This window comes from Catharus ustulatus, chromosome 7 (genome assembly GCF_009819885.2).
Source record: "Catharus ustulatus isolate bCatUst1 chromosome 7, bCatUst1.pri.v2, whole genome shotgun sequence".
In the NCBI taxonomy this organism is placed as follows: Eukaryota; Metazoa; Chordata; class Aves; order Passeriformes; family Turdidae; genus Catharus; species Catharus ustulatus.
In genome coordinates this window covers 40,150,876-40,174,353 of record NC_046227.1, presented here as the reverse complement: position 1 = coordinate 40,174,353, position 23,478 = coordinate 40,150,876, and the positions used below count along the sequence as shown (strand labels likewise).

The following is a 23,478-nucleotide window of genomic DNA, read 5'->3' as shown; positions in this document are numbered from 1 at the left end:
TTTCACTTAAACAGCACTTAAACAGCAGATCAGAACAAATGGGAAACGTTCATTTTTGGCCACTGTATATTAAACAACACTGGGAGGAAATTTTCTAGGATCTAAGGTATCACACTTATTTCCCATGTTCCCTGGTATTTTCAATTTTTAAGTATCAGGTTATTTTTAAGCAACAGCTATAAAAAATACGAGGTAACATAGGACTTCTGCATATACTGAATAATCCAGCAAAACTCTGAAGTAGGCTGGATGAGTAAATCATTTAAAATACTCCAGACCAGTGAACGAACCTCTTGCCAACTGGTTTTACACCCAGCAGTCACAGAAGCTCAGAGTAAACCTCCCACATCCTCAGCTGTTGGCCTCCCAAATGGTGCAGCAGCACTGGCTCGGGCAGAAGGCGCCATGCGAGGCAGAGCAGGGAGCGCTGCTGCCAGCCTGGCCGGGGGCTGCGGAGCAGGGACCCGGGCAGGGACACGCTCCACATGGCACCGAAGGAGATCCAGACCTCCTCTGCACCCGGGGGCTGCGGAGCAGGGACCCGGGCAGGGACACGCTCCACATGGCACCGAAGGAGATCCAGACCTCCTCTGCACCCGGGGGCTGCGGAGCAGGACCCGGGCAGGGACACGCTCCAAAGCGGATCTAGTCCTCCAGGGCTCACCCCCACACAAAGGTGTCCTCAGTCACATCCCGTTTCCAAAAGCAGTAATTCAAGACCCAGTCTCCTATCCAACAAATATGCATTATGAGACTGTGGCAAACAAGTGCGGAGAAATCAGGAAGCTTTAGAAAGTCAGCTTTAAAATACAGTTACTATACACTATCAGCAACTCACTAAAACCGAATCCAGTTATGGTTTTATCATCTTATGCTTGAGATCCCAGCAGGAACGCTGACGAGCTCTAGGGCAGGCCCTTCTGTCGCAGCCGTCAAAATAAGGTCGCTGCCCACCGACACGCACGTGTCCGCCCCGCATCCCCGCCCGTGCCCGCGCCCCGGCCGGCAGGGCCGCCTGCCTCTTCCCAGCGCCTCTTCCAATACCGAAATCAAACACCACCAACAAAACAAGTTTTCCAGAAAGCAGCATTTTTTTTTCTTTACCCCCAAGTCTTTACTGTTAAAGGCATGAAAAGCGCCCCAGTCACCGAAACGTGACAGCGCGGGCCGGGGAGGCGGAAATCCCGGCCGGGCCCCGCCCGGGCAGCGCCTCCCCCGGACCAGCCCGGCCCCGGCCACCCCGAGCCACTCACGGGCCACCCCCGCTGTCCCCGGGCCGCGCCCGTCCCGCCCTGCCCCCGGCCCCGGCCCCGGCCCCGGCCCGTGCCTGCCCGACATGCCCGCACACGCTCCTCCGCCAGAAAGTTTTACCGGCGGCTCCGCGCCCGCCGACCCCGCGCAGCCCCCGGCCCGGCGGGCGCGGGGCGGATGAAGGAGGGAGAGGACGAGGCAGGGAGGTCTCACCCGGCGGCGGGCCCGGCCCCTCGCCTCGGGCTCCGCGCGGCCCAGCCCGGGCTGCTCCGGGCTCCTCCGGGCTGGGCAGGCGCGTCGGCGGGATGAGCTCACGGGAGGGGCGGCGGCAGCGCCCGCCCCCCGCGGGCCGGGCTGGGCGGAGCGGGGCCGGGCTGGAGCGCTGCGTGAGGCAGAGCGGGGCCGTGCCCGCTCGGCCGGGCTCCCGCCCCGCAAACACCGGCCTCAGGGCCGTGCCCCGGCCCCGGGCCGTGTGCTGCTCGGAGCGCCCCGCCATCCGCGCGCTCTGCCCGGCTGACCTCTGCTCCTGGAAGCCCACAGGCGCGGCTGGGGGCTCCTGCCCCGAGTCCCGCACCAGAGGCCATCCACTTCCACTAAAGCAACCTTCCCCCTGGAACATGAAACTAATCGCATCGGAGCTTATAAAAGCTGCACACGACAAAAGATGAGTGGAATATAAATAATGTAAATCCTATAAATAATAACGACAGATCTGGAACAGATTGCCCAGAGAGGCGCCCTGCCCACAGCACAGAAGACAAACTGCGTCCTGGAAAGCAACACCTTTGAAAGCGTTTGGGGCTGCCATGGCAAGGCCACACGACATCAATGCTGCTGCTCCAAACGAAGCCGGTGTGTTCTTTACCTATACAAAGGAGGGATCAGCAAGTACGTGTAGAGGTGGCATTACCTCTGAATACAGCAGTGAACACCGCTCCCATATATCCGTCCATATTTTCCAAGATACTGGAGAATGAGACTGCAGAAGAAATCCACAAAACTGATCTGAAGGCTGAAGATGATGCCAGGCAGCAAGAGTGTTAAAATATTTAGCTCCTAAAAAATACACCTCAGATGGCAGCTTATGAGAAAAAACCCCGAGGTAATTTTACTCTGGGGCACCATGGTGACCTCCATGAACTGTACCAAAGTAGCCACAAAGAGCATGATCTCTGGCTGGGAATGTCACGTGTAGACAGATAACTCTTACATCAGCAGTTAGCACTGAAGTGCCCGGTGGTTTTAAGTATTAACTATGTTAAGTATAACATAGGTTTAGCAGTGGTGACCTGCATGCCATTGTTACGAGCACATCAATCAAAAGTCAGCAGAAACACTCAGCTGACATGTTTTTCTCTCCCACCCTTGGAAGAAGTTGATTGCCTTTTCCACCCCAAGTGGCCAATACTGCAGCTATTCCTGCATAGAGGCCAAAGTGCTTAGCCTTGCTACACACAACCTCTACAATTTCACATAATTAAACACAAAAATGAATCCTCCTCGCACCAAAAAAGGAAAATACAGGGACAATCTGAAGTACATTTATAAATGGATAAATAAGGATTTGCTGTTTTCTGTGCAAACTCTAATTTTCATATACAATTCATCATGACAAACTAAATCTGAATTTAACCACAAAATTACAGTGCCACAGTATTCTAGAACATTTTGTACGCTATGCAAGCATTTCACAAAATGTCTTCCAAGGTGTCTGTAAGGAGCACAAGGCAATCCACATGTGCGTTCAGAAAGAAGTGCCAGGCAGACACACAAGCAGCACATTCTCTGCAGAGCAATGGCCACAACTGCCTTGTTTTGTGTCAGAAGGGCAGAGGAACCCTCAGGGTGATGAGCACAGCAATTAGTGACATTGCTCTCCTTTCTCCGTCACTTCAGCAGCTTGGTAGCTGAAGATTGGTTCCAAAACAAGGGGAGGATGCTGCGTGCACCTCAGCCAGCAGCACACAGCGTCTTTTCTCCAGTGGAAAATCCTCTTAATCACATTCTCTTCCCCGTACTTTGCCAGTGGGATGAAATAAAGGAATTTCCTTCTCAGAGGAAATGTCAGTTTGGGCAGCATTTTACGATGTTGTCTTTGTCTCTGAAATCTGAGACAAGAAACTGAGCTATGACTCCACTGTTGTGGGATCTATTCCTCACAAGGTCCAGTGCTCGCACTCTCTTCCTCTAGATACGAACCCAGAAGTTTTGAAATAGTACTTACAGTCAGATGGATTTAGGTCTTGCTGCCTCACAGGAAAGCTCACAATCTATTCTAGTGGTTCCCTATTTGTCTCAGTAGAGGAATGCTTTTGATATCAGGAACGTAAAGATGTTTGCTCTCATCAGTAGCTTCCTTTTGGGAAGAATTTAGCTCACAGCTGTTCTTCTACTTTAACTGTTCTGCCCTCTGCTCCTTCCACTCATTTGTTCGGATGATTTATCCTAGCCACTGAAATTCTTCAGCTTTTTCTTCTTTCTTCTCACAAAGGTTATGGCTCTCCTCGGTCCTGCACTTATCACGCAAGCTTCTAGTAGCTTTTTTATTTTAGGAAAACAGGAATCAGACCACACTGAAATATAATGGCAGCAGTGTTCTTTGAATTAGCATACATGCTGGGGGCTAGAGAAATTAGAAATCAGCCCTCCTCCCTTTTTCAGCTCAGATTCAGTGTTGTTTGTGTCAGTTCAGGATTCTCATCCTAATCTACTATTCCAATTGTTTGTTTTAGAGGGTGCCTTCAAGGAATCTGTAAATTTTAGAGGCTTCCATTCAATGTAAATGCTTTTATCCCACCAGATTCATTCTCATGCAACATAATAATTTGAATTTGGTAGGAAATCCTCAATTTACTGATTTTAAGGTAGTAGAGTGTCATGGTTTTAAACCCACCATGCAGCTGCTCCCTCAACGCCCTTTCTTCACCCCCACCCCAGTGGAATGTGGAGGAGTATCAAAGTAAAACTTGTATGTTAAGATAATAACAGTTTAACAATTGAAAATAAAGTAAAATACAGTAATAATGGTAAATAATAAAAAGGGGGGAAAAAAGTGATGCACAATGGAATTGCTCACCATTGGCTGAATGATGCCAGACCCCCCTTCCCAAACCCATATAGGTCCTTCTGGCTACCCCCCCAGTTTACAGACTGGGAATGGAATTCTGTGGTATGGAATATCCCTTTGGCCAGCTCGGGTCATCTGTCCCAGTTTCCTTTGTGAACCTGCTCACTGGCAGGGCATGAGACAAGAAAAAAAAAGTCCTATTGATAAGCTGTAAGCTTATGAGAACAGTACATGCACTTCCACCAGCAGAAGCATGCAGCACAGCATATGCTGAAATTGCTGAATTCCTTACAGCCCAGGTCTGCAAAGTGTTAGGACATTCTACCACCTCCCCGTCACCCCCTTTATTTTCCTTTTTATTCATTACAATTCAAGACATCTAAACCAATTTTAGAACCAGCAGCTAGAACTTGTGACATAATTATAGGGCTCTTTGTGACATATTTACAAGAACTGTCTACAGAAACCTCAACAAATTTTACTGCAGAAGTGTTCAAATGCACACACACCAGGAACAACACGCCGTCACCTTTGGCTGGCACCTGTGAACAGCTTCAGCAAAATCTGTCTAAATTTGTCTTTTTGACTTGTTTTACTTTTTAAAGCTGAGATCCACAGAACAAACCAAATTAAAAGTTTTCAATTTCAGCTATTTTTTAAATAGATAACCTTACTTTTCATTATTTAGTATTTCTTGATTGTAACATATAAAGAACAAATATTTCAGGTTTATGTAGCTTAAAGCTCAGTTTGCTCCAGCTCTTTAACTTTGAAAAAACATACTGAATGTGAAAAATTTAAACTAGAAGGAATTTAAGAAACTTATCAATGAAAGTAGAAGGTTGGATTTAAATTTTAATATTAATCTTCATTTTAGTGACTGTTCTATTTCAGTATATGGTAAATGCATGGTTTGCAACTAAAATGATACCTATGATATAAAACAATTTTTATCCTAACTTAAGAAAAATTTTAATAATTCCTTTACATAACCCTAAGTTCTGAATTGCTCTCCAGAAGTCAAGCCCAAATATAGAAGAAATACACTGGTACAGAGTTGGGTTTAGAAACTTCATCTCTTGATCCATAACTGCTGACTGTGGGATGCTATATCCAACTTTCTAATGTCGCCTGGCTCATGAAGCAATGAATTTGTTCTGAAGTGACCATATTCAGAAACATACTACGTAAGCATCTACAAACTGAGAAAATCACACTGGATGTACCCAATACCAACAGAGTCTGCACTCTCTCCTGCTCCTGGTGCTGCCTCACCTGTACCTGACTGCAGCTGGGAACCAGAGACTGGAGGAAGGGTAGGTAGTCTGATACCACTTTTTGTTATCATGGAGTTATGCCCTTTGTATCTTCACAGCTTCTAGGTAGTCATGTCCCCCATGAAATACCAAATGATATTTCCATAAACTTATCTATTTTTTTTAAACTTTTCCAGCAAATTAAAATATACCTCCTTGGCAGAAAACAGCTGTATTTCTGAGGGCAGCTCAGCTGGCAGAGCTGGAACAAGCTACAGGCATACAGCAACCTCTTGTGGCAAATCCAGTACACATGTAATGATGAATAACCTTTGAAACTGCATAAGCTACTCTTGATATGAGTTATAAACCTCTGTAAAATTTCTTTAACAAACAACATTCATCCAGAATGAATTAAAACATTGGTAGCCCATTATAAATGAAGTGTCAGACTGGAATTACTGCTAATAAAATAATCTACAAGTTTTTCATTAGCATGGAGCTAGAGTGGCATAACGGCCAGGAGTAGAATCTGGGGCCATATATGACAAGAACCATGAACATACAATAAAAGTGCACATTCCTCCAGCCAGCTGAGCAGCTGCAAATACCCGTCCTGTGCAGGCTGAGGAGCAAAGGGCAACGAGAAGGTGCAAGGAGGGAAGAGGAGGAATGGCAACATGTGGAAACAATGGTCCTCAACAACAGCAAGGTTTTCCAAACCAAGAGGTGCCTTCCTAGTAACATGGTGTGGGAATTGCACACAACAGGAACAATACGAGTATGGCAGATGACAATGATTAGACCACTGATTTTTTTTTTTTTTTTTTTTTTACATTGTAGGAATATAGTCTTCTATGCTGGAATTAAAGGTGAACTCAGGAAATTATTTGCCTTATCCATGCAACACTTACCAGTACTTTGGGGCTTATATCCCAGGCAGAGGTTACTGTGCTTGAAATGATTTGCAGATTCATGCATACCACTTAGAGAGGAACAGGCTGAACAAGTACATCCTGGAACACACAAAGGCTTCAAACAGCAGCTAGTATTTGTTTATTAAAATTAAGTCTTGTGCTATAGTTCTCTTTTATTGCAACTTCTCCGTCTCGCCATGCGCAATTTCTTTGCCATTTCATCTCCTGCAGTTTCCCACATGAGTCAGGAATCCCATGGTCTCAGTTCAGGCCTTGGTCTGTGCACTGAACAGCACACACTGCAGCTCCTGCTAGACCAGTGACAGTCCCAAATTCCCAACAGCTCTGTCCAGCACCACCCAACCTAGGAGTGCCACGGGCTTAAGGACAGAGACTCTTCCTTGCCCCAGAGGAAACGCCTCCCAGCAGAGAAGTCCAACAGAACACGTGCCCCAGGCCATCAAACAGCACGTGTGACATTACCAAACTGACAAGGACATTGAACCAACAACGTGGACGGAAATCTCTTTTCACAGTTTTCACTGTCCCTTGGCGTCCCATCTCTGCAAGGTGTTTTAAGGGCTACAGCTAATAACAACTGCACATTAACCAACATTGTGCCCTTCAACATGGTGAAATGAAGATCACCAGCAGAAACACTTTGCTGAAATCATGTCCTTCTCACTGAATGCCTGTGCTGTTTGGAACAGTGCATGAAAAGCCTGGAAACAGTCTTCTTGCAGGGGTTTCATTTTTCTAGCAAACCTACTCTATTTGTTCTTTATGTGCTGAATTTGGTGGCAATTCATATTAAAATAATGAAAGCTAAGTATTAAGACTTGAACTAAATGAAACAAACTCCCTGCAACAGAAGGCACAACAGCCTCACGACAGTATCATCAACGATGGCACAAACACAAACGGGACGCCACCTGACAGAGTAGGACATGGAACAGAACACTTGCCAGGATTTCCTGCTCTGCAAGATTCATCTTATAGCAGAAGAGGAGATTGCATCTCCTCCACATTTAGCAAATCCGGGAACCAGAGCTTTTCAAAACTAGACCTCCTAAGTTCTTGTCTGGACCTGTTTTTACATGTGGAAGTTTTACCCAGTTAGTACCTGGAAGATCCTTTCCATTTCAGCCTGCACATACCCCTCCCTGAACATACTGCTTTAAACAGTTAAATAACATGCAGCTTCATACAAAGTTACGTACAGAAAGGCCTGCAGAACCAGACCCTACAACTTTTCACTAGTTATTGATTTTCCTCAGAAACAAAAAGCATGAAGATTAGAATTGTAAAGATTTTATGAATATTCTTTGCAGGGGAAGCAGGTATTGGCCATTGATACATTAGAGTGCACTGTGCTATTTTTGGCTTTGAGAGCATGGATAGTCATTTGACACATGGACAGCTTTGACTCAAGTCCTGTTTGTTCACTGACATTCATATCAATATTCACTGCCATAGACCCAGCCTGGGGAATAAAAGATACAAAGCAGACTGTTTTCCAAATCCCATACCTACAATTTCAACACCCATAAAGTATATTGTTGCTGCTGTCCAGGGTAACACTGACAGTATTTCACAAGTAGCTATCAGTCAGAGCCAGAGATAAAAACCAGTTGCCTTCAAAGGAGAAGCAGTATTTTAATATTTTTTATTTATTCAAGGTGTAGCCAAATTATTTATTGCATATGCTAGTAATCACCACCTCCTGTGATCATAATTTACTCAACGCAAGGGTATTTACATTTGATGGATGGATGAAAAGAGGCAGACATTAGTGTTAAAGAGCAACACTAACTGCCAGGACCCCTTGATTTTAGGGGGAGTGTCTCATATATTTGCAAAGCTTTCCACTGCAGTCATGTGGAAAGCACACTTTAAAAAGAATCCTGATTGACGGCATAACCATTTTTTGAGTATCACCTTTCGCACAAAGCATAAATTTAAGTATACAATTTTAGTACACAATTTCACTACTCTGGTTATGCATGGAACTGAAGCATATTTATAACATGGGTAGGGTTGGGATAGATATAGTTGGGTTCCTCTCTTGAAAGGAACAACCCAAGGAAAAATTCTGATAGAATGATCAATGAATCTACATATGGGAAAGCCATTCAATGTTTCCTAGTACAACAGAATCAAACACAAAAGACTCAAAATTTTATGCCATCAAAGGGTGGGATTGTTAGTATCATGTTACCCTGGTTAAACCTGGTTTTGTTATATGCCTTTGGCATGACCATCATGTGGGACTAACATTTAAACTCAAGGTAGATATTATTGAAACCAAAACAGCATCTCCCCGGTCAAAGAGGATGAGAAAATTCAATTCCCACACATTTTTGAAATTAGACCATGTGTTAAAAAATGCAGATCAGCAACAAATGTTGTTTAATCCACCTTGGTTTCATAAACAAATAGAACTAGCAATGCAGATTAATATTCCTACACTTAAACCAATGCAGTCACCATTCTTAAGTGCTTCCCATGCAAGAGTTATGACTACATGGGCAAACCCCCACTTCTCCAAAAGAGGAGATGTGACTGGAACCATAGGGACTTGGGAATTTTAAATTGTGCAGATGCTGAAGTACTTATAAATAACCTTATAAACAACCACGTGTGATTTAAGCAAATTGCAACACCCTCTGTGGTCTTCTCTACCAGCATTAGAAACTAATCAATGGTTCTTACCTGACACATTGCCTCAGATGGAAAGAATCAATGAACAAGCTCATAGTTGATCCCAGAGGCACTTGGTGCAACACAAGGTGAAGGTTCTTTGCCTCTTAGCTATGCCTCAGCTCAGCTGTGGATACAATCAATAGCAGCAGCAGCAGTTTTAAGAGAAGGTGAACGCACCTTCACCCACTGAACTTCAAAAAGTAATTTGGAATAATGACTGAATTTGCAAAGGAATTCCAGCCTTTGTGGCATTTAGTCATACCTGTAACACCAATAGCACAGTCCTGGTACTAATCCATCTAGGATGCCTCAGTGTCTATCACTCAGTCACTGCACTAGGCCTGAATCAGAACCAAACCCTACCCTGGAGCACAGGACATGAGCCCATGGGGAATGGCAAACCATCAGTGTCAGCACATGCACTGTATGGGAGCAGGGACTCACTTGTGCACTCACACCAAAGCCCTGACATTTGTCTGGATCCAGAATAGTGTTAGTCATTTTGAAATCCATCCTGATGAAGCTCATGAACCTGTACTTTTATATACTGGAAAACTGTGTGCTTATATGAGAACACTTTCTGGCTTCATTATTGTAGATACAAGTAATTAATGTTTGTGTGGATAATTTCACCAAAATCAATGGGATTTCAATTATTCAGCTCCTGCACATTATATCAGTTATTGCAGGATAATTATATGCTGATGCAAGATCTGCTGCCCATTCCTGCTGGGATGAATGTCACTTTAGTAAGAAAATTATTATAGCATGATGATCTGCAACAACTGCTAAAACAAGCTTAGAAGAATGGATAAAATAATTCGATTTCTGTCCATTGTGGTGTGGAAAGCACACAAAGGTTGGAACAAGAGAAGTGAGACAGAGCACGTGGATGGTGGGACACTTTTCAGATGGTCATTTACCATCACTACAGGGAGTTTAAATGAGATGTTTTACCCTGTTTTTAACCTAATGCTAACCCTATTATGTTTTGTGTTAATCGTAGCACTATGTATTTGCATCTGGGAAATCATGAAGCAATTGACTTACCTATCAGCCCTGTGATTCCTTTCAGGAAAATGTGTGCTGGTTCCAAAGTGAGACTTTTGGTATGTGTAAGAAGAATCATAGGTATGGAAGTGGGGAACTGATGAATAACAGGAGCAAAGTTCCAAATATTAAGACAGAGAACAAAGCAGTTAAGCAATGGGAGCAACAGCCACATTTAGAAAACTAAATTGATGTCCTAGGTCCTTGAAGGGGAGGGAACGAAAAGATCACACCCTTCTTATTCAGGACCGTATATGATGGGCCAACAAAGCCCCAGGTCTGACTGTTTCTGTGGTGAGAGCTTGCCCTTGCCATGAACTTTCCTTATGACATAATTACAATAGCAAAAGCCACATCCCTAGCTCAGCCCCCTCTGCCCACCAAGAGCCCACTGCTCACTGAGCACGTACCATGACTTCTTGGGGCACTACACCTTGAGACTGAAATAGAGACGAGACGCTAATAGCAACTTAACCACGGGGTGAAGCACAATCTGCTTGGCCTGAGACTGTAACCTACAGGTGTGCCTGCCTTGGTCTGTGTCCATGCTAGCTCTGACAATTCAACACCCAGCACCCCTTTCTGCACACAACTGCAAATAAATCAAAAACCTACACTCTCTGTGGGCATCAATTTCTTGCACACCAAAAGGAAGAAAGAACCAGTTTTGGGACAATATTCGTCTGCAATCACAACCTTAAAGAAAAAAAACCAGACACAGCAGAATTAAATTCTGATTCAGTGGAGCTCCACAACTAACTCCCAACAGCAAGACAGTGCTATCCTCTGGCTCTCTCTATTGTCCCTGCTGTCACTGCAAGCAGGTCATGGCTCAAGGACATTGCCTAGACTAAGATTTACACTTGTTCCTCCCCATTTTTAAGCTTAACCCTCATGACCCTACTACCAGTCAGTGCTAAGTCTCATACCCCATTCTACCAACTCTAACTCCAATCTCCAGTCACAGATTCTCTGTACCTTGGCTCCTCCCTGCTACCTGCCCTCCTATGCCAAGGGTTCAGCTCCAAATCAGGTACTTCCTTCATTTATCCACCCCAGCCGCAAATAGGATCAGACTGTTTCCAGTCAGTTCTTCCTGCTTGCTGGAGCCCTACAGAAGTGCTGGGTTTTCTTACAGAAAGAAATGCAACCAAAAATATTTCTTTCATTGCACTGAAATCCTTCCCAGGACTTTGTGAATTACTTACCATGCAGTAAGCCTCAGGCATGCATTCAGCATGGAAAACCTTAGGCTCAATTGAAAGAAGCCCCATGTCTTTCAGTCATGACCTGCTTTCTTAGAATCAAGTTCACATCAACTTTGCTACCATTAAACTAAAAAAAACCCCAAAACAACAGGGCTGACAGTTTCCATTCCTTCACTCAAAACTCACACAGTAACTGAATCTTAGACTTTTTGGCATTGAGTAATTACTGCATACCAGTAACACCAGGTTAGAGGGAAGCCATGATATTGTAATAAATCCTGAGTACATTTAGTAACTCTTCTTATATTTTATTGTCAGTAACAGAAACACAGCAAGATACAAGGCACACAGCTTTTGAGCACTTCACCACTGTGCTAAGTGCTATATAGAATAGAAACTTACTTTTAAGTAAACATAAGTTTTTAAATTATTATCTTAACATTTCCGTGGCTGTTGAATAATGTAAATTCTTTTAGGCAGTATGAACTTCTCCAGGGTAGGCTGTGGCTTTTGGTGAGCCACTTGTGATGCTGCTGCATGGATTTTGTGGCTCATCTGTAACATTAAAGGGGGGAGAAAAAAAGTTGTGATAGAATACAGATTTTTCAGCTATTGTCTTTCTAAATTTCATCCTACTAAAGTAGTTTAAAAGGAGCAGTACGGCCTAAACCCACAAAAAATTCAAGTGATCAATACACAGAATTCATGGTAACTTGGTAGTTTTAGTTATAATTTCTGTTTTTAAAGTGATATTACTCTGACTACCTTTAAGAAATTTTTGGGTTTTTTCTTTCCTTGTTTAGTAGTTCACAGAATAAGCTTCCAAGATAAGGAAAACACAGCAAATAATCTGTATGCCAGAGTTAACAGTAAATTAAAACAAATTCTTATTTTCCCAGGTTCAAAGTCATCATTATTACAGTAGCTATCACATTCTAAAGTAGCAAGGAAGCTTCATAAACAAGATTCTAGAAACCAACAGGAGAAGGAAATGGTGGGTCAGAACAGACGAGATGAGTGGAAGAGAAAGAGGATGAGTTGTATCTGTTCTCATTAAAAAAGCCTAAGCAAAAATTCAAGATTTACAGGCTAAAGCTATAAGCACAACTATTGATAAAAGGTTTGTATTGAAATTATGCAACTGATGTTTTACTGAGCTCTAGGGATGAGGAACTCTTGTATGCTTCAGCAGGAAGTCTGCAAGTGTGTAACAAAGAGATGATAACTGCGAGATCTTCGGATTACCCTGCAAACCAAAAAGCTGCTTGTAAGATCAGCTCTTCCAAAGGGCAGGTGTAAGTCTGCACCAGCAGCCTACTGACACACAGGGCAGGAGTGGCGATAAACAGAAGGGTCCATTAGCAGCTCTGGGATACAGGATTGTACAGGATCCTCTAGTATTCCTAAGGGAGAAGTCCAAAGGTGCCTGAGTGAGTGATGTCAGGCCTCAAATGAAACAGCAAGCTATGGGGCAGCAGGAGGACATGCTGTGTCTGTTGTCTGTGATCATTCAGTGGGGATCATTCACAGGGCAGGACACTGGAGCACCATGCTGGCATGCCCTGCACCTGCCAGCCATGACACCCAGTCCCTCACGCAGCTCTGTATTTCTGCTGGACACTCACAGGGGTCAGAGTGATTTCCACAGTGGGATAAAGCACTGAAGACAAGGTTTTGTTCTGCACTGTAATCCCAGCTCAGCCAGAACTTAGAGGCCACTGGTAATTCTTCCCTGTACTTCACCAAAGCTGATGCACCACGGCACCTTACAAGCAGGACACACCTCACTGTCTGGCTGGCACAACTACCCAGGGCATGTCACAGTAACTGGGAGTGTAATCAGAGTGAGGAGAAAAGGCCAGGTACTTTTTAGCCATCTAGCAGCTCAGCCACACAGCCACTACAGAAACAGAATATCCCAAGAACATTTAGTGGCAGATGAAACACCTGCAACTGCCAGACACCTGTTTAAGGAAAGTTCACTTTTTAATTCTTTTTCATGCTTAGAGTTATGAAGAAACCCTGAGTTTTTCTTGCAGACTTACTTTGTTCAGTGCCTCTGCTACCAAGACACCCATGTTCTGAGGTTTTGTAAAACTGACAATAGCACTGTAAAGCAGAAGAAAAAAAAGTATTTAGCATTTCCACATCACAGAAACACTTGAGCACTTGTCACTTTCATTTTCCAGACTTAATACAAAACATTTTGCAATGTAAATTTAGGGTTTGGAGCTAAATCTTTTCATCACATTAAAAACTACAGTAATTTCACAACTATAAGGCGCACCAGACTATAAGGCGCACTTCCAGGTTTGGGACAAAATTTTAGTCAAAAGGGTGCGCCTTATAGTCATGAAGTTACTGTATATAATATCAAAAAAGGCATGCTGTTTCAGAATGGAACAGCAGAAAAGCTGTGTGACAGGTTGTTTTATTCAGATATACAAAAAACTGTGTATGAAATACCCTTGAATATCTCAAAAAGGATTTTTTTTGTACACTGTGAAATAACTTCTCAGAAGCTGGGCAGTTATACCCTGATCTATAAAAAATTTTCTTGATTCCAACCTAGACCCATAAAAAAAATTCACCCTCTGCTTTTGGAGAGTGTCCGCTTTCACAGCGACTATTTGTCAAGCAACAACTTCTTTTTCACTATATTATCCCATAACTTCTCCATATTTCAATAAATAATACCATGTTACCAATATTCACAAATAAATGAGTCTGTGGATATGAAATAATGTACTTCAACAACAGGAAGAACTTCAGATGGCACATTCTTCTCATGATACCATTATAACCATCTGCAGCTTAAAATGGAGTAGGGAAAAACCACGATAAATCCCAAATACCATAAACGTGACTCTTGAAAAAGCAGATATATCTTTATTTAAGTTTATAATTCTGTGGATCAGGCAAGACATTTCCTACTGACATTCCAATTTAGCAATTGACGGTTTGCTACACTGACAAATGTAAGTTATTTCAGATTTGTTTATACCATTAGGTAACTATGACTATGGAAAAGACAGCTGCAAAATACACCCAGACAATTGGCAACAAATGGAAATAAAAAGCTTCTAATCCCAGAAGAAAACAACAAAAAAAATCAAAAACTTCAGGAACACCACAAGTCATTCAAATTTTACTGTCATATCTTTATATTGGTTAACGTTTTGTTAAGTTACACTTAAGAAAAGTGCATGTATTTAGGAAAATGTTCAGTCTTTGAAAAAGTTGCAAGAAAATATTTGTTTTAATGACCACATCAACTGGTCGGTGTTACTTTATAAAAATAGAGGCATGCCTTCATTTTGGGGGCAAAACAGCTTGATTAACCTTGTAAAGCAGCAAACAGCAAAAGCCAACTTAGATTTTTGATTGAAATAGGGAGCATAGCCTATACAGGAGATAAGAGTCTTCCTTGGGGGCAGTTGATGTGGGTTTAATTTCCTTCAGAATTAAACAGCCTAAAGTTCATTCCTACTTCACTGGAAACTGTTTGACCATTCCTTTACTAAGCACAGGTATGTAATACATTGTTTTAATTTCTGTTCCATAAAACATGACAATAGAGATGAAATTCATCCTTTGCCTTTCATTGGAAGGCACTGTCCTTGGGTTTTGAAGTTGCTGTATTTTGTTGGTTTTTTTTTTTAAGTTGATACTTATTTCAATATCAGTATTATTTTATCTATAAATTGCACAAGTTAGTTTAAGAATTAAGCTCCAGTAGAATAAGTGTTTTCTTTGTTTTCAAAGATCATTACCTATGAACTTGAACTACAGGGCAGGGGTGAACATTGCATTGCAATACCTTGACTTGTCTTTTCCCAGAGGTTTAGCATTTTTCTCCACTGGTCCATTTTCTTGCTTTTTAGACACTCTCATACCTCCAGCTTTAACTGCAAAAAGAAAGTGAAATATAAGTAAAAATACCTCCAGAATTACACACCACAGTACATACACAAAAAGAGAATACTTTTACCCCAGATAACCATTAACCAGAAATCATCTTTCAGTATTTAGGTCAATGTTTTACTCGTACACATGCATCCACAGGAGTAGCCAAAGAGATGTGGCAAAGGCTTCAAAATTCTGTGTCATGGCAGACTCAAACCAGCTTCCAAATACCATAAATCAAGAAATCAGATTGTTTCAGACACTATATTAAACTTTAACACCTTACCATGTTAATATGCATTCTTCCCCAGAAACTATTACATCTCAGATTCATATTTTAAAAGCAAAAAAGAAAATCAAACCACCATCTGAACACTTTCAGGTTTTTGAACGATGTGACTAACAACAAAAAGGGTTTCATGATTAGTTCAGGGTATTCCAGAATACATCAAATAATGAAGACAAGAACTAGATGTATACTCATCTTGTACTTGTGTTCCAACATGTTTAATTATATTTTATTAACACATCTGCCAATCACCAAAACCAATTAGCACTAATTAATCTACAGGCAATGTAACAATAACAATTTAAGTTCTGAGGCACGTCTGAAAATTGAATTCTGAACAAAGAACATGTGAAGTTATCCAAAACTATTCTCTTGAAAGAAATACTTTCTCATTTTCTCCCTCTTCAGGGTAGCATTTTAAGTTTTAAAATGGTAAGTAAGAAAGAACAACCTCGGTGTTCTTTTCTCACCCTAATGAACAAGTTACTCCACCTCTCAGCAAGATGCCTGATCATGAACAATCAAGGCTAGAGTTTAAATTTGGAGGTGGGAGAGAACAGGAAATGGGGAGAGGTTTCTAGAATTGCTCAACTAGCTAGCATGAGAAATGCGTTTGTATCCATCTGTAACTAACACCCATTTTCTACCAAATCTGACTCCTGACCTTGTATTTCCTGGTTGTAGGTTTAATTTTAGAAAAAAAAATTCTCCTGCAGCCGTGTCCAAAGCAGCACTACAATATCAGAGTTATGCTATAGCTAGACTTGGCTTTTCTTCTCGTTCTAAAATTGCATATGTACATACAGTTAATTATACTGCTGCATGAGCAGCGAATTCTTTGTCCAGCCATCTTACAGCTGCAAATACGCTGGAGACTTGGACTGAACCTAATCCTTCTGGCAGTCTAACTGCAAAATTAAAAGTATCTGAAATGAAAGTTTCAACTATTTGCTTGCAAGTATCTACCAGTAAAGAGAACTGAGATTCTAAATACCCTCACAATGTATGAAACTCTTCCTTGTCTTTGAGGCATCTTTGAGGCAAACTAGAATGACAAAGCATGTAAAAAAACCCCAAACCAATCCAAAAAAACCACAAACCAAATATCAATAACAAACCAGACCACACAAAAAAAGCCCTGACATCTTCCAAGATCTCAGAGATCTTCTTGAGATAATTTCTCTTTATATAACTTCATCTAGAGCACCAACGCAAGTTATCCCAAGTGTTCTCTCACAGATTGTTAGGCTCTTGTCTTTTTAGGAACCAGTCAAACCACAAACAGGAAAACCACTAAAATTTTGAAACTAGGTAAAAAAAAAAGGTAACCGAACCTAGACCCACAACTTTTGGTTTGGGACCTTTCCTGACATGCAGGATGGGCGATTTCCAGACACAAGCATTGTTTTAGTTTTAGTTTAGCAGGGCAAGGAGATCCAGGCAGAGGCAGACATTTCAGCACTATGAGGCTTTACACAAAGCACGAGGGGAGCGAGATGAGGAGGAGAGAGATACCCAGCATGGGAGGAGATACTGAAACGCAGACAATCTGGAATTGTGTCTAGTACCAGCAGGCCCACAAAACAGCGTTATCTACAGTGATTAAACAGAACCCGACCTTTCTAGCTCTGCACTGACTTGAAACTAGCCTCTAGGAACAGCTGTGCCACCTGCTCACACAGCCACGGTGGGGCAAGAGTTAAACATGGATGCATCTGGGATGCACCACAAAGCTGTTTTGCAATTTGCTTTCCAAAGCAACAGAGAGGTATGTCAAACTTTTAATATGGAGTTCAACTTTTTGATTTGTATAAGTGACCTGTTAGCCATGTAATCTAACAGTTAAGTGACAAAATATTTACTAATTTTCATTTTTAAAACACAATGTATCTTTAAAATAAAACAAGAAAGCAAGGAGGCACATTCCCGTTTATGCTCCCCTCTTCAAAAAACATCCCAACAACAAAAAAACCCAAACAAGAAAACAACATAAAAACAAACCCAAGCGAAAACAAAGACAGTTTGGCTGAATACTGGTCAGAAAAAAGGTGCCCACCTGAACTTTGCTCACTAAGTGCATGGCTGAAACCACTTGCTCTGCTACCTCCACCCCTCTGCCAGGCTGGTCCCTGCTGCAGTCACACAAACTTCACCAAGACTTACTCGCAGACTTGCAAGTCTACAAGAGGCAGTTCACTATCATTCAAGTTCAGAAAGGCCAGTACCTGCTCCAGGTCTCTGACTGCAGTGCTTTAAAGGCCCTTGCAGGTACAGCTCAACTGTCCCTGCCACACACACAAAAATCCAGGAATGGACTAGAGACAAGCTGAAAAAAATTATTTGCATCCTAAATTAATGTAAAAGCATGGTTAAAAAAACAAACCTACAACAACAACAACAAAAAACCACGAAAAAAAGCCCACAAACTCCAAGCAAAAAATAAAAAATAATTTCAAGAAAACAAAATAGTTCTTAGGGGTATATGGAGACACACAAGTATGTGCTCCTCGGGCACTAACTACGCCTAATAAACCGAGGGGAAGCCCCAGCTTCCAGGGTTTAAAGCCTTGCAGTGACGGTTCCTCAGGTTTCAAAGGCTGAGCCCGCAGTGACTGTCCTTGCAGCGACTATCTATCGCCCAGCTCCCAAGGCTGAGCCTGCAGCATCTCTGCGTGTGCCCCAGAACAGGCGGGCCCCAGCCCACGCACTGAGAGACAGCTCCGCACTGCTCCTGGGATGGCCCAGAGCTGCTCACACCGCATGCATTTACACGCTCCCCAACAAACACAGGCGCTACTACATCGTTAAAATCCCGGTACTACGTTCTTACAGCCACCATACAGGCATAGCGGCGGCTGGAACAGCAGGTTCGAAAGCTTCCTCACAGAGAACTATCGGGGCGGGGGGGCTTGGTGGAGGAGAAGTAAATTCTTCACGTTACTACAGGAGGCGAGGGATACGGCTGTAACATTAAACACAGATATTTCAGTGAACACGAACACCCATTTCTCTCGTTATCCCTCAATAACGCGTTCCCAGTCACCGAGCGGCGCCAGTCCCGCACTCGCCGACCGAGCGCACCCATGATGGGGCGGCTGCGGGACCTGCTGGGGCGAGCGGGCCGCGCCCCACAGACCCGCCTCCACCGTTCCCGGTCCCACTCGGCCACTCCTCTCCGCGGAGGAGCTGCATCTGTGTGGGACAGTCCGGCGGAAGAGCCCCTCACACCGCGGCCGGAGCGGCCCCAGCCCCTACCTGCGGGAGGGCGGCGGCCCGGCGGGACACCCCTCCTCAGCGCCATGGCGGGACCGGGAGCGCCGGGAACCAAGCGGGGCACGGCAGTGCAGGACAGCGGAACAGCGCAGGAAGCCGCGCACCGAGCCGAGCGGCAGCGCCTTGTGCAGTTCGGAGCGACCGGGGTAGGGCGGGGTACTGAGAGCGAGGAGAGTAATCCGGGCTGTGTGAGGGGCAGAGCGGCGTGAGGGGAGGTGACAGAGGCGGGAGGCGGTGTGAGGGGAGGTGAGAGAGGGGAGGTGAAAGAGGCGGGGAGCGGTGTGAGGGGCAGAGCGGTGTGAGGGGAGGTGAGAGAGGGGAGGTGAAAGGGGCGGGAGGCGGTGTGAGGGGAGGTGAGAGAGGCGGGAGGCGGTGTGAGGGGAGGTGAGAGAGGGGAGGTGAAAGAGGCGTGGTGAAAGAGGCGGGGAGCGGTGTGAGGGGCGGGAACCGGTGTGAGGGGAGCGGTGTGAGGGGCGGGGAGCGGTGTGAGGGGAGGTGACAGAGGCGGGAGGCGGTGTGAGGGGAGGTGAGAGAGCGGAGGTGAAAGGGGCGGGAGGCGGTGTGAGAGGCGGGGAGCAGTGTGAGGGGAGGTGAGAGAGGCGGGAGGCGGTGTGAGGGGCAGAGCGGTGTGAGGGGAGAGGAGCGGTGTGAGGGGCGGGGAGCGGTGTGAGGGGAGCGGTGTGAGGCGGGGAGCGGTGTGAGAGGAGCGGTGTGAGGCGGGGAGCGGTGTGAGAGGAGCGGTGTGAGGGGAGCGGTGTGAGGGGAGGTGAAAGAGGCGGAGAGCGGTGTGAGGGGCAGAGCGGTGTGAGAGTAGCGGTGTGAGGGGAGGTGTGAGGGGCAGAGCGGTGTGAGAGGCATGTTCAATGCATTTCTTTCTGTTCAAACCTTATGAAAAGTCAATTCAACTCCTATACATTATTTAAAGTGGAGGCGTTGAGGAGAGGCGGGAGGCGGCGTGGGGGCGGTGTGAGAGGCGGGGACCTTAAAAACATTGCTGAAGATTCAAATAACTTGATTTAGTGAGGTGAATCTTCTTCAATCTATAGTATCTGCTTGAGACAAGCAAAACATTGTCATTCATGCCTTTAAAAAAAAATCCATGATCTTAACAAACATTGACGTTTTACTCAACATAGTAGAAACGCAACAACTGAAAGTAGATACATATAATCTGGAGTTATTTAGTGTATAAACTCCTCAACATTTTCAGTATTTAAAATGACAAAAAATAATTGAGGAATTATCTTTTAATGTTTGCCATCTATGTTGTAAGCTATGCTGTGGAAGAAATGTTCATCACAAAAACTGTTAGTTCCTTGGACCTGTTGGGGGCTCGGGCTGATCTGCAGGCAGCTGCTGCAGCCACCATGCATCATGTCAGGAAGATTCTCCAAGATTGCTGTAAACATGTCTGCTTTGCTGTGCTAAAGCATTTCATCACAAAAAACAGCTCTTCTAGGGATTCTGAAAGCAAAACATGAAAGATAAAACCTGTTAGTCTCGTGATTTGTTTGGAATTGTCTTATTATTGGATGTCAGTGATTCAAAAAAAGGAGAGAGGGAATGTTAAAACAGAATGTGATTAAGTGGAATCTGAAGAAGAGGGAAATGAAGCAAAAAAAATGGAAGAGAAAATAGACTGAGAAACCAGTAGGTATAGCACAACAACCATCTTATGGGCGACTCCTGTTGGCTTGGATCTTTAAAGCAGGAAAAATGAAAGAACATCCAGTCTAAAGTAGATCTCTCTGATATTTAATTCTGTATGTATGAGGCAGGAAATAGTTTTGAAATGCAGCAATTTCCTCCCTAGAAAAGCAACTTACTTTGCAAATATTAAAGTCAATAGTGCTGCATGTCTCTGCCCATAAGCATTTAGCCTGAAGTGGGTGATGGCAATTTTGAATGGAGAAATAAATTCTTTCAGGTAAAATGATCTGCAGGAGGGAGAACAAAAGAACCCTACCATGAAGTATTTGGCCAGCAGTAAAGGTTTTTGATATTTGTGCCACTCTGCCTCAGCAGAGAAATACTGATTTTTCAGTTTATTTACCTGAGCTGTTTGTTACTGCACAGGCTGGAGAGGTGAAGTTTCGTTACTTGCCACATAAAGCAGTGGTGTAGTACAGCTTTGGTGTGCTGCCTAGAGCACTAATAATGATGAGCTTTAGTGCCACTGGACATCTGTTCTCGGAGTTCTTGGGACAAGCATGGCAACTTGGTTTAAATAAGAAATTATAAGTTCATGTTGACTTCTTACCATATTAAATATACAATTTCTTTTTTTTATTTTTTTCTTCCACCCTCTTTACTTCATTTCCTCTGTCACTTGTTATATCTTTAAACCAGAAGCTGTTGTGAATTGGAACCGTGCTTGTTGGGGCACCTTGTTCTTGACAGGCAGCCCTTGGCACTACCTCAACAATGCCACAGCGCCAGCTTAGATCTCTAAACCTGATTGTATTTAATGATTTCATTTTTTAGACTGTTTTTTTCTGTTTTCATTTAGACTTTTTACCTGTTGGAAATTGTTAGACTGGTTTGTCTGGGTGAGAAGAATCAGCAAGAGAATAATCTTTCTGTGGCCTTGGGATAGTGCAGTTGAAATCTCTTGCTCTTCCTGCCATCCTCAGTCCCATCGCCCAATCATACGAATATCAAACTTCAGAGATGTTCATCTGATGCTGGGGATAGATTTATTTTAATGATAGCAATTTGAGAATGACTGAATTAAAAATGAGTTGATACAATAATGGTTGTATGTATTCTCAGCATGTGTTTTTTTCCGTAACGGAAGCAGCTGTGGGAAAGCCTGGGGGCAGACAGAGAATTTTAGTTGTGATAAAGAGACAGTAGTCATAGAAAATTTTCCTGAGTGGTGCTATTAGCATTCTGGAACTCTTCCTCTTTCCTGGCAATTTCTCCTTTTTAATCTATGTTCTACAGGCAGGTTATTAGCTGATTGCAAAGTTTGAGAAGTCACTTGGCAGGAACAAAAATCACCATGTTCCCAAGCAGACTGTCTGTTCTAATCCAGCTAACAGCTATTAGCATAATTATACACCATAGTCCACATCTGAAACAAGCAGGTAGCATGCAGACATATGGAATACCTTCCTCATGTGTCATGTTTTAAATCAGATCTCTCTGTTTAAAATCTATTGCTCATGACTCTGCAGTATTTTCCCTTCTCTGTCTTATTTCCAGTATTGCTTGTTTTCAAATGTCAGAATTACTAAATTGTGGGTACTGATATAAACTGATTCTGGTTCTGTATCTGACATCTGAATGGTAAAATACTACTGCTGTTTTCTTAAGCTCAGTGACAGCCAATTCCTTCTTCAGATGGGTCAATATAGCTGGTTTTAGATGCTCCAGGAGCCCAAGGGAGACAACAAATATTCTGGGGCAGGTATATAGCTTATTTTTCATTAATACATGTTTTAATTTCCCCCACCCTTGGTTTTATTTTGTGTTTTACAGTAGTTCAGCACTGAGTTAATAATGTTAGAGAGATCATTTGTGTTAAGTGTCTAAAGCAAGAGGTGAAGGCAGCCATATTTTCAGTGGGGTTTGTGTTGGTGTAATTGTTCACTAATGCATATAGTATGTATTTGACAAAATCTGGAGGGTAAGTCGAGCTTCACGTCTGTAAAGCTTGCCTGTTTCCTGTAGGAAACCTGACAAGTTCGGGACCTGGTTCTGATCTGGATGCCAGCTGTTTCTCAGACTGCAGGAGAAAAAGAAGTCTCCAGGTGGAAGGTGCTAGAAGGTAAAGGGCAACATCATCAAGCAGAGGAACCTTACTGGCTAATTTTAATTATAGATTTATTTTTTTCACAGAAGGACTAAAAAGATACATCTCTGTCATCACATATTTTATCCACCTAAGTGCACAAGTTTAAAAAAGTACTGCTGGGCAGTGGAATAAGTGAGTGAGTTCTAAAGAATTATGTTGCAACACACTGAGACAAGCCTTTGGAATTTCTTCCTAGTGGAGATCAGTTCCTTCTGAGAGTGTGATTGCTTTTTGCCAGTGAATAGGCAGATAGTTCACTTCTCAATCTGACTTTGAGAGCTAGCTGAAAATCAGCACATTACATATCCTGCTACTTGTCTTACTTTTTTACCTGGAATTTCTGTAATGTTGAACAGACTGGAAGGCGATGCTTTGTTCAATAGAACAATATGTATAAAGATATTTACTGATATCTGGGGTACCCTGAAGCGCTACAGAGATACCCTTGGCCTGCTCTAGGACCAGCACTGGCCAGTGGCCCAGCTGACCCTGACAGGCTGACCCAGCCCTTCGCAAGCCTGAAGAAATGCTGCAGCTGCAGTCCCCCAAAGGGAGACTATCAGCTTCTACTGGTGTGACAATGAGTGGGCTGTGACTGCACACTGAATCTCCAGTGACATGGCTCATACTAACAGTTAAGACAACATTTATCCCTTGTCTGTGGAATGCAGTTTTTTAAAAAATAGAGTGAAATTGAAAAAGAAAATTGAGGAATTAATCACATTGAGACAAGCTCCACAGGGGGATGTGAAGACAAGT

The 23,478-nt window shown here is 43.4% G+C and overlaps 2 protein-coding genes across 9 annotated transcripts in view; both read right to left on the bottom strand.

Moving 5' to 3' along the window:
* TANC1 (tetratricopeptide repeat, ankyrin repeat and coiled-coil containing 1) overlaps positions 1-6,570 on the bottom strand; it is a 65,201-nt gene extending 58,631 nt beyond the window's left edge. For 4 of the 7 annotated variants that reach the window (XM_033064847.1, XM_033064848.1, XM_033064855.1 and 1 more), the window contains exon 1: positions 6,489-6,570. In XM_033064847.1, the coding sequence (XP_032920738.1) occupies positions 6,489-6,555 (67 nt within the window). In that variant the 5' untranslated portion in view covers positions 6,556-6,570. Of the gene's footprint in view, positions 1-1,371; positions 1,391-1,464; positions 1,529-2,161; positions 2,224-6,488 lie in introns of those variants that run through there. The other 3 variants (XM_033064851.1, XM_033064852.1, XM_033064853.1) reach the window with 3 other exon arrangements.
* Positions 6,571-11,744: 5,174 nt separating this feature from the next.
* DAPL1 (death associated protein like 1) lies at positions 11,745-19,170 on the bottom strand. Of its 2 annotated transcripts, none has more exons than XM_033064863.1 (4): positions 18,903-19,170; positions 15,273-15,360; positions 13,498-13,561; positions 11,745-12,007 (listed from the first exon to the last, which is right to left on the bottom strand). In XM_033064863.1, exons 1-4 carry the CDS (start codon positions 18,946-18,948, stop codon positions 11,888-11,890), a joined length of 318 nt encoding a protein of 105 aa, XP_032920754.1. In that variant the 5' UTR covers positions 18,949-19,170; the 3' UTR covers positions 11,745-11,887. The 2 variants fall into 2 exon arrangements, with proteins under 2 accessions (XP_032920754.1, XP_042635391.1); XM_042779457.1 differs by lacking the exon at positions 11,745-12,007 and adding an exon at positions 12,016-12,698.
* Positions 19,171-23,478: the final 4,308 nt, after the last annotated feature.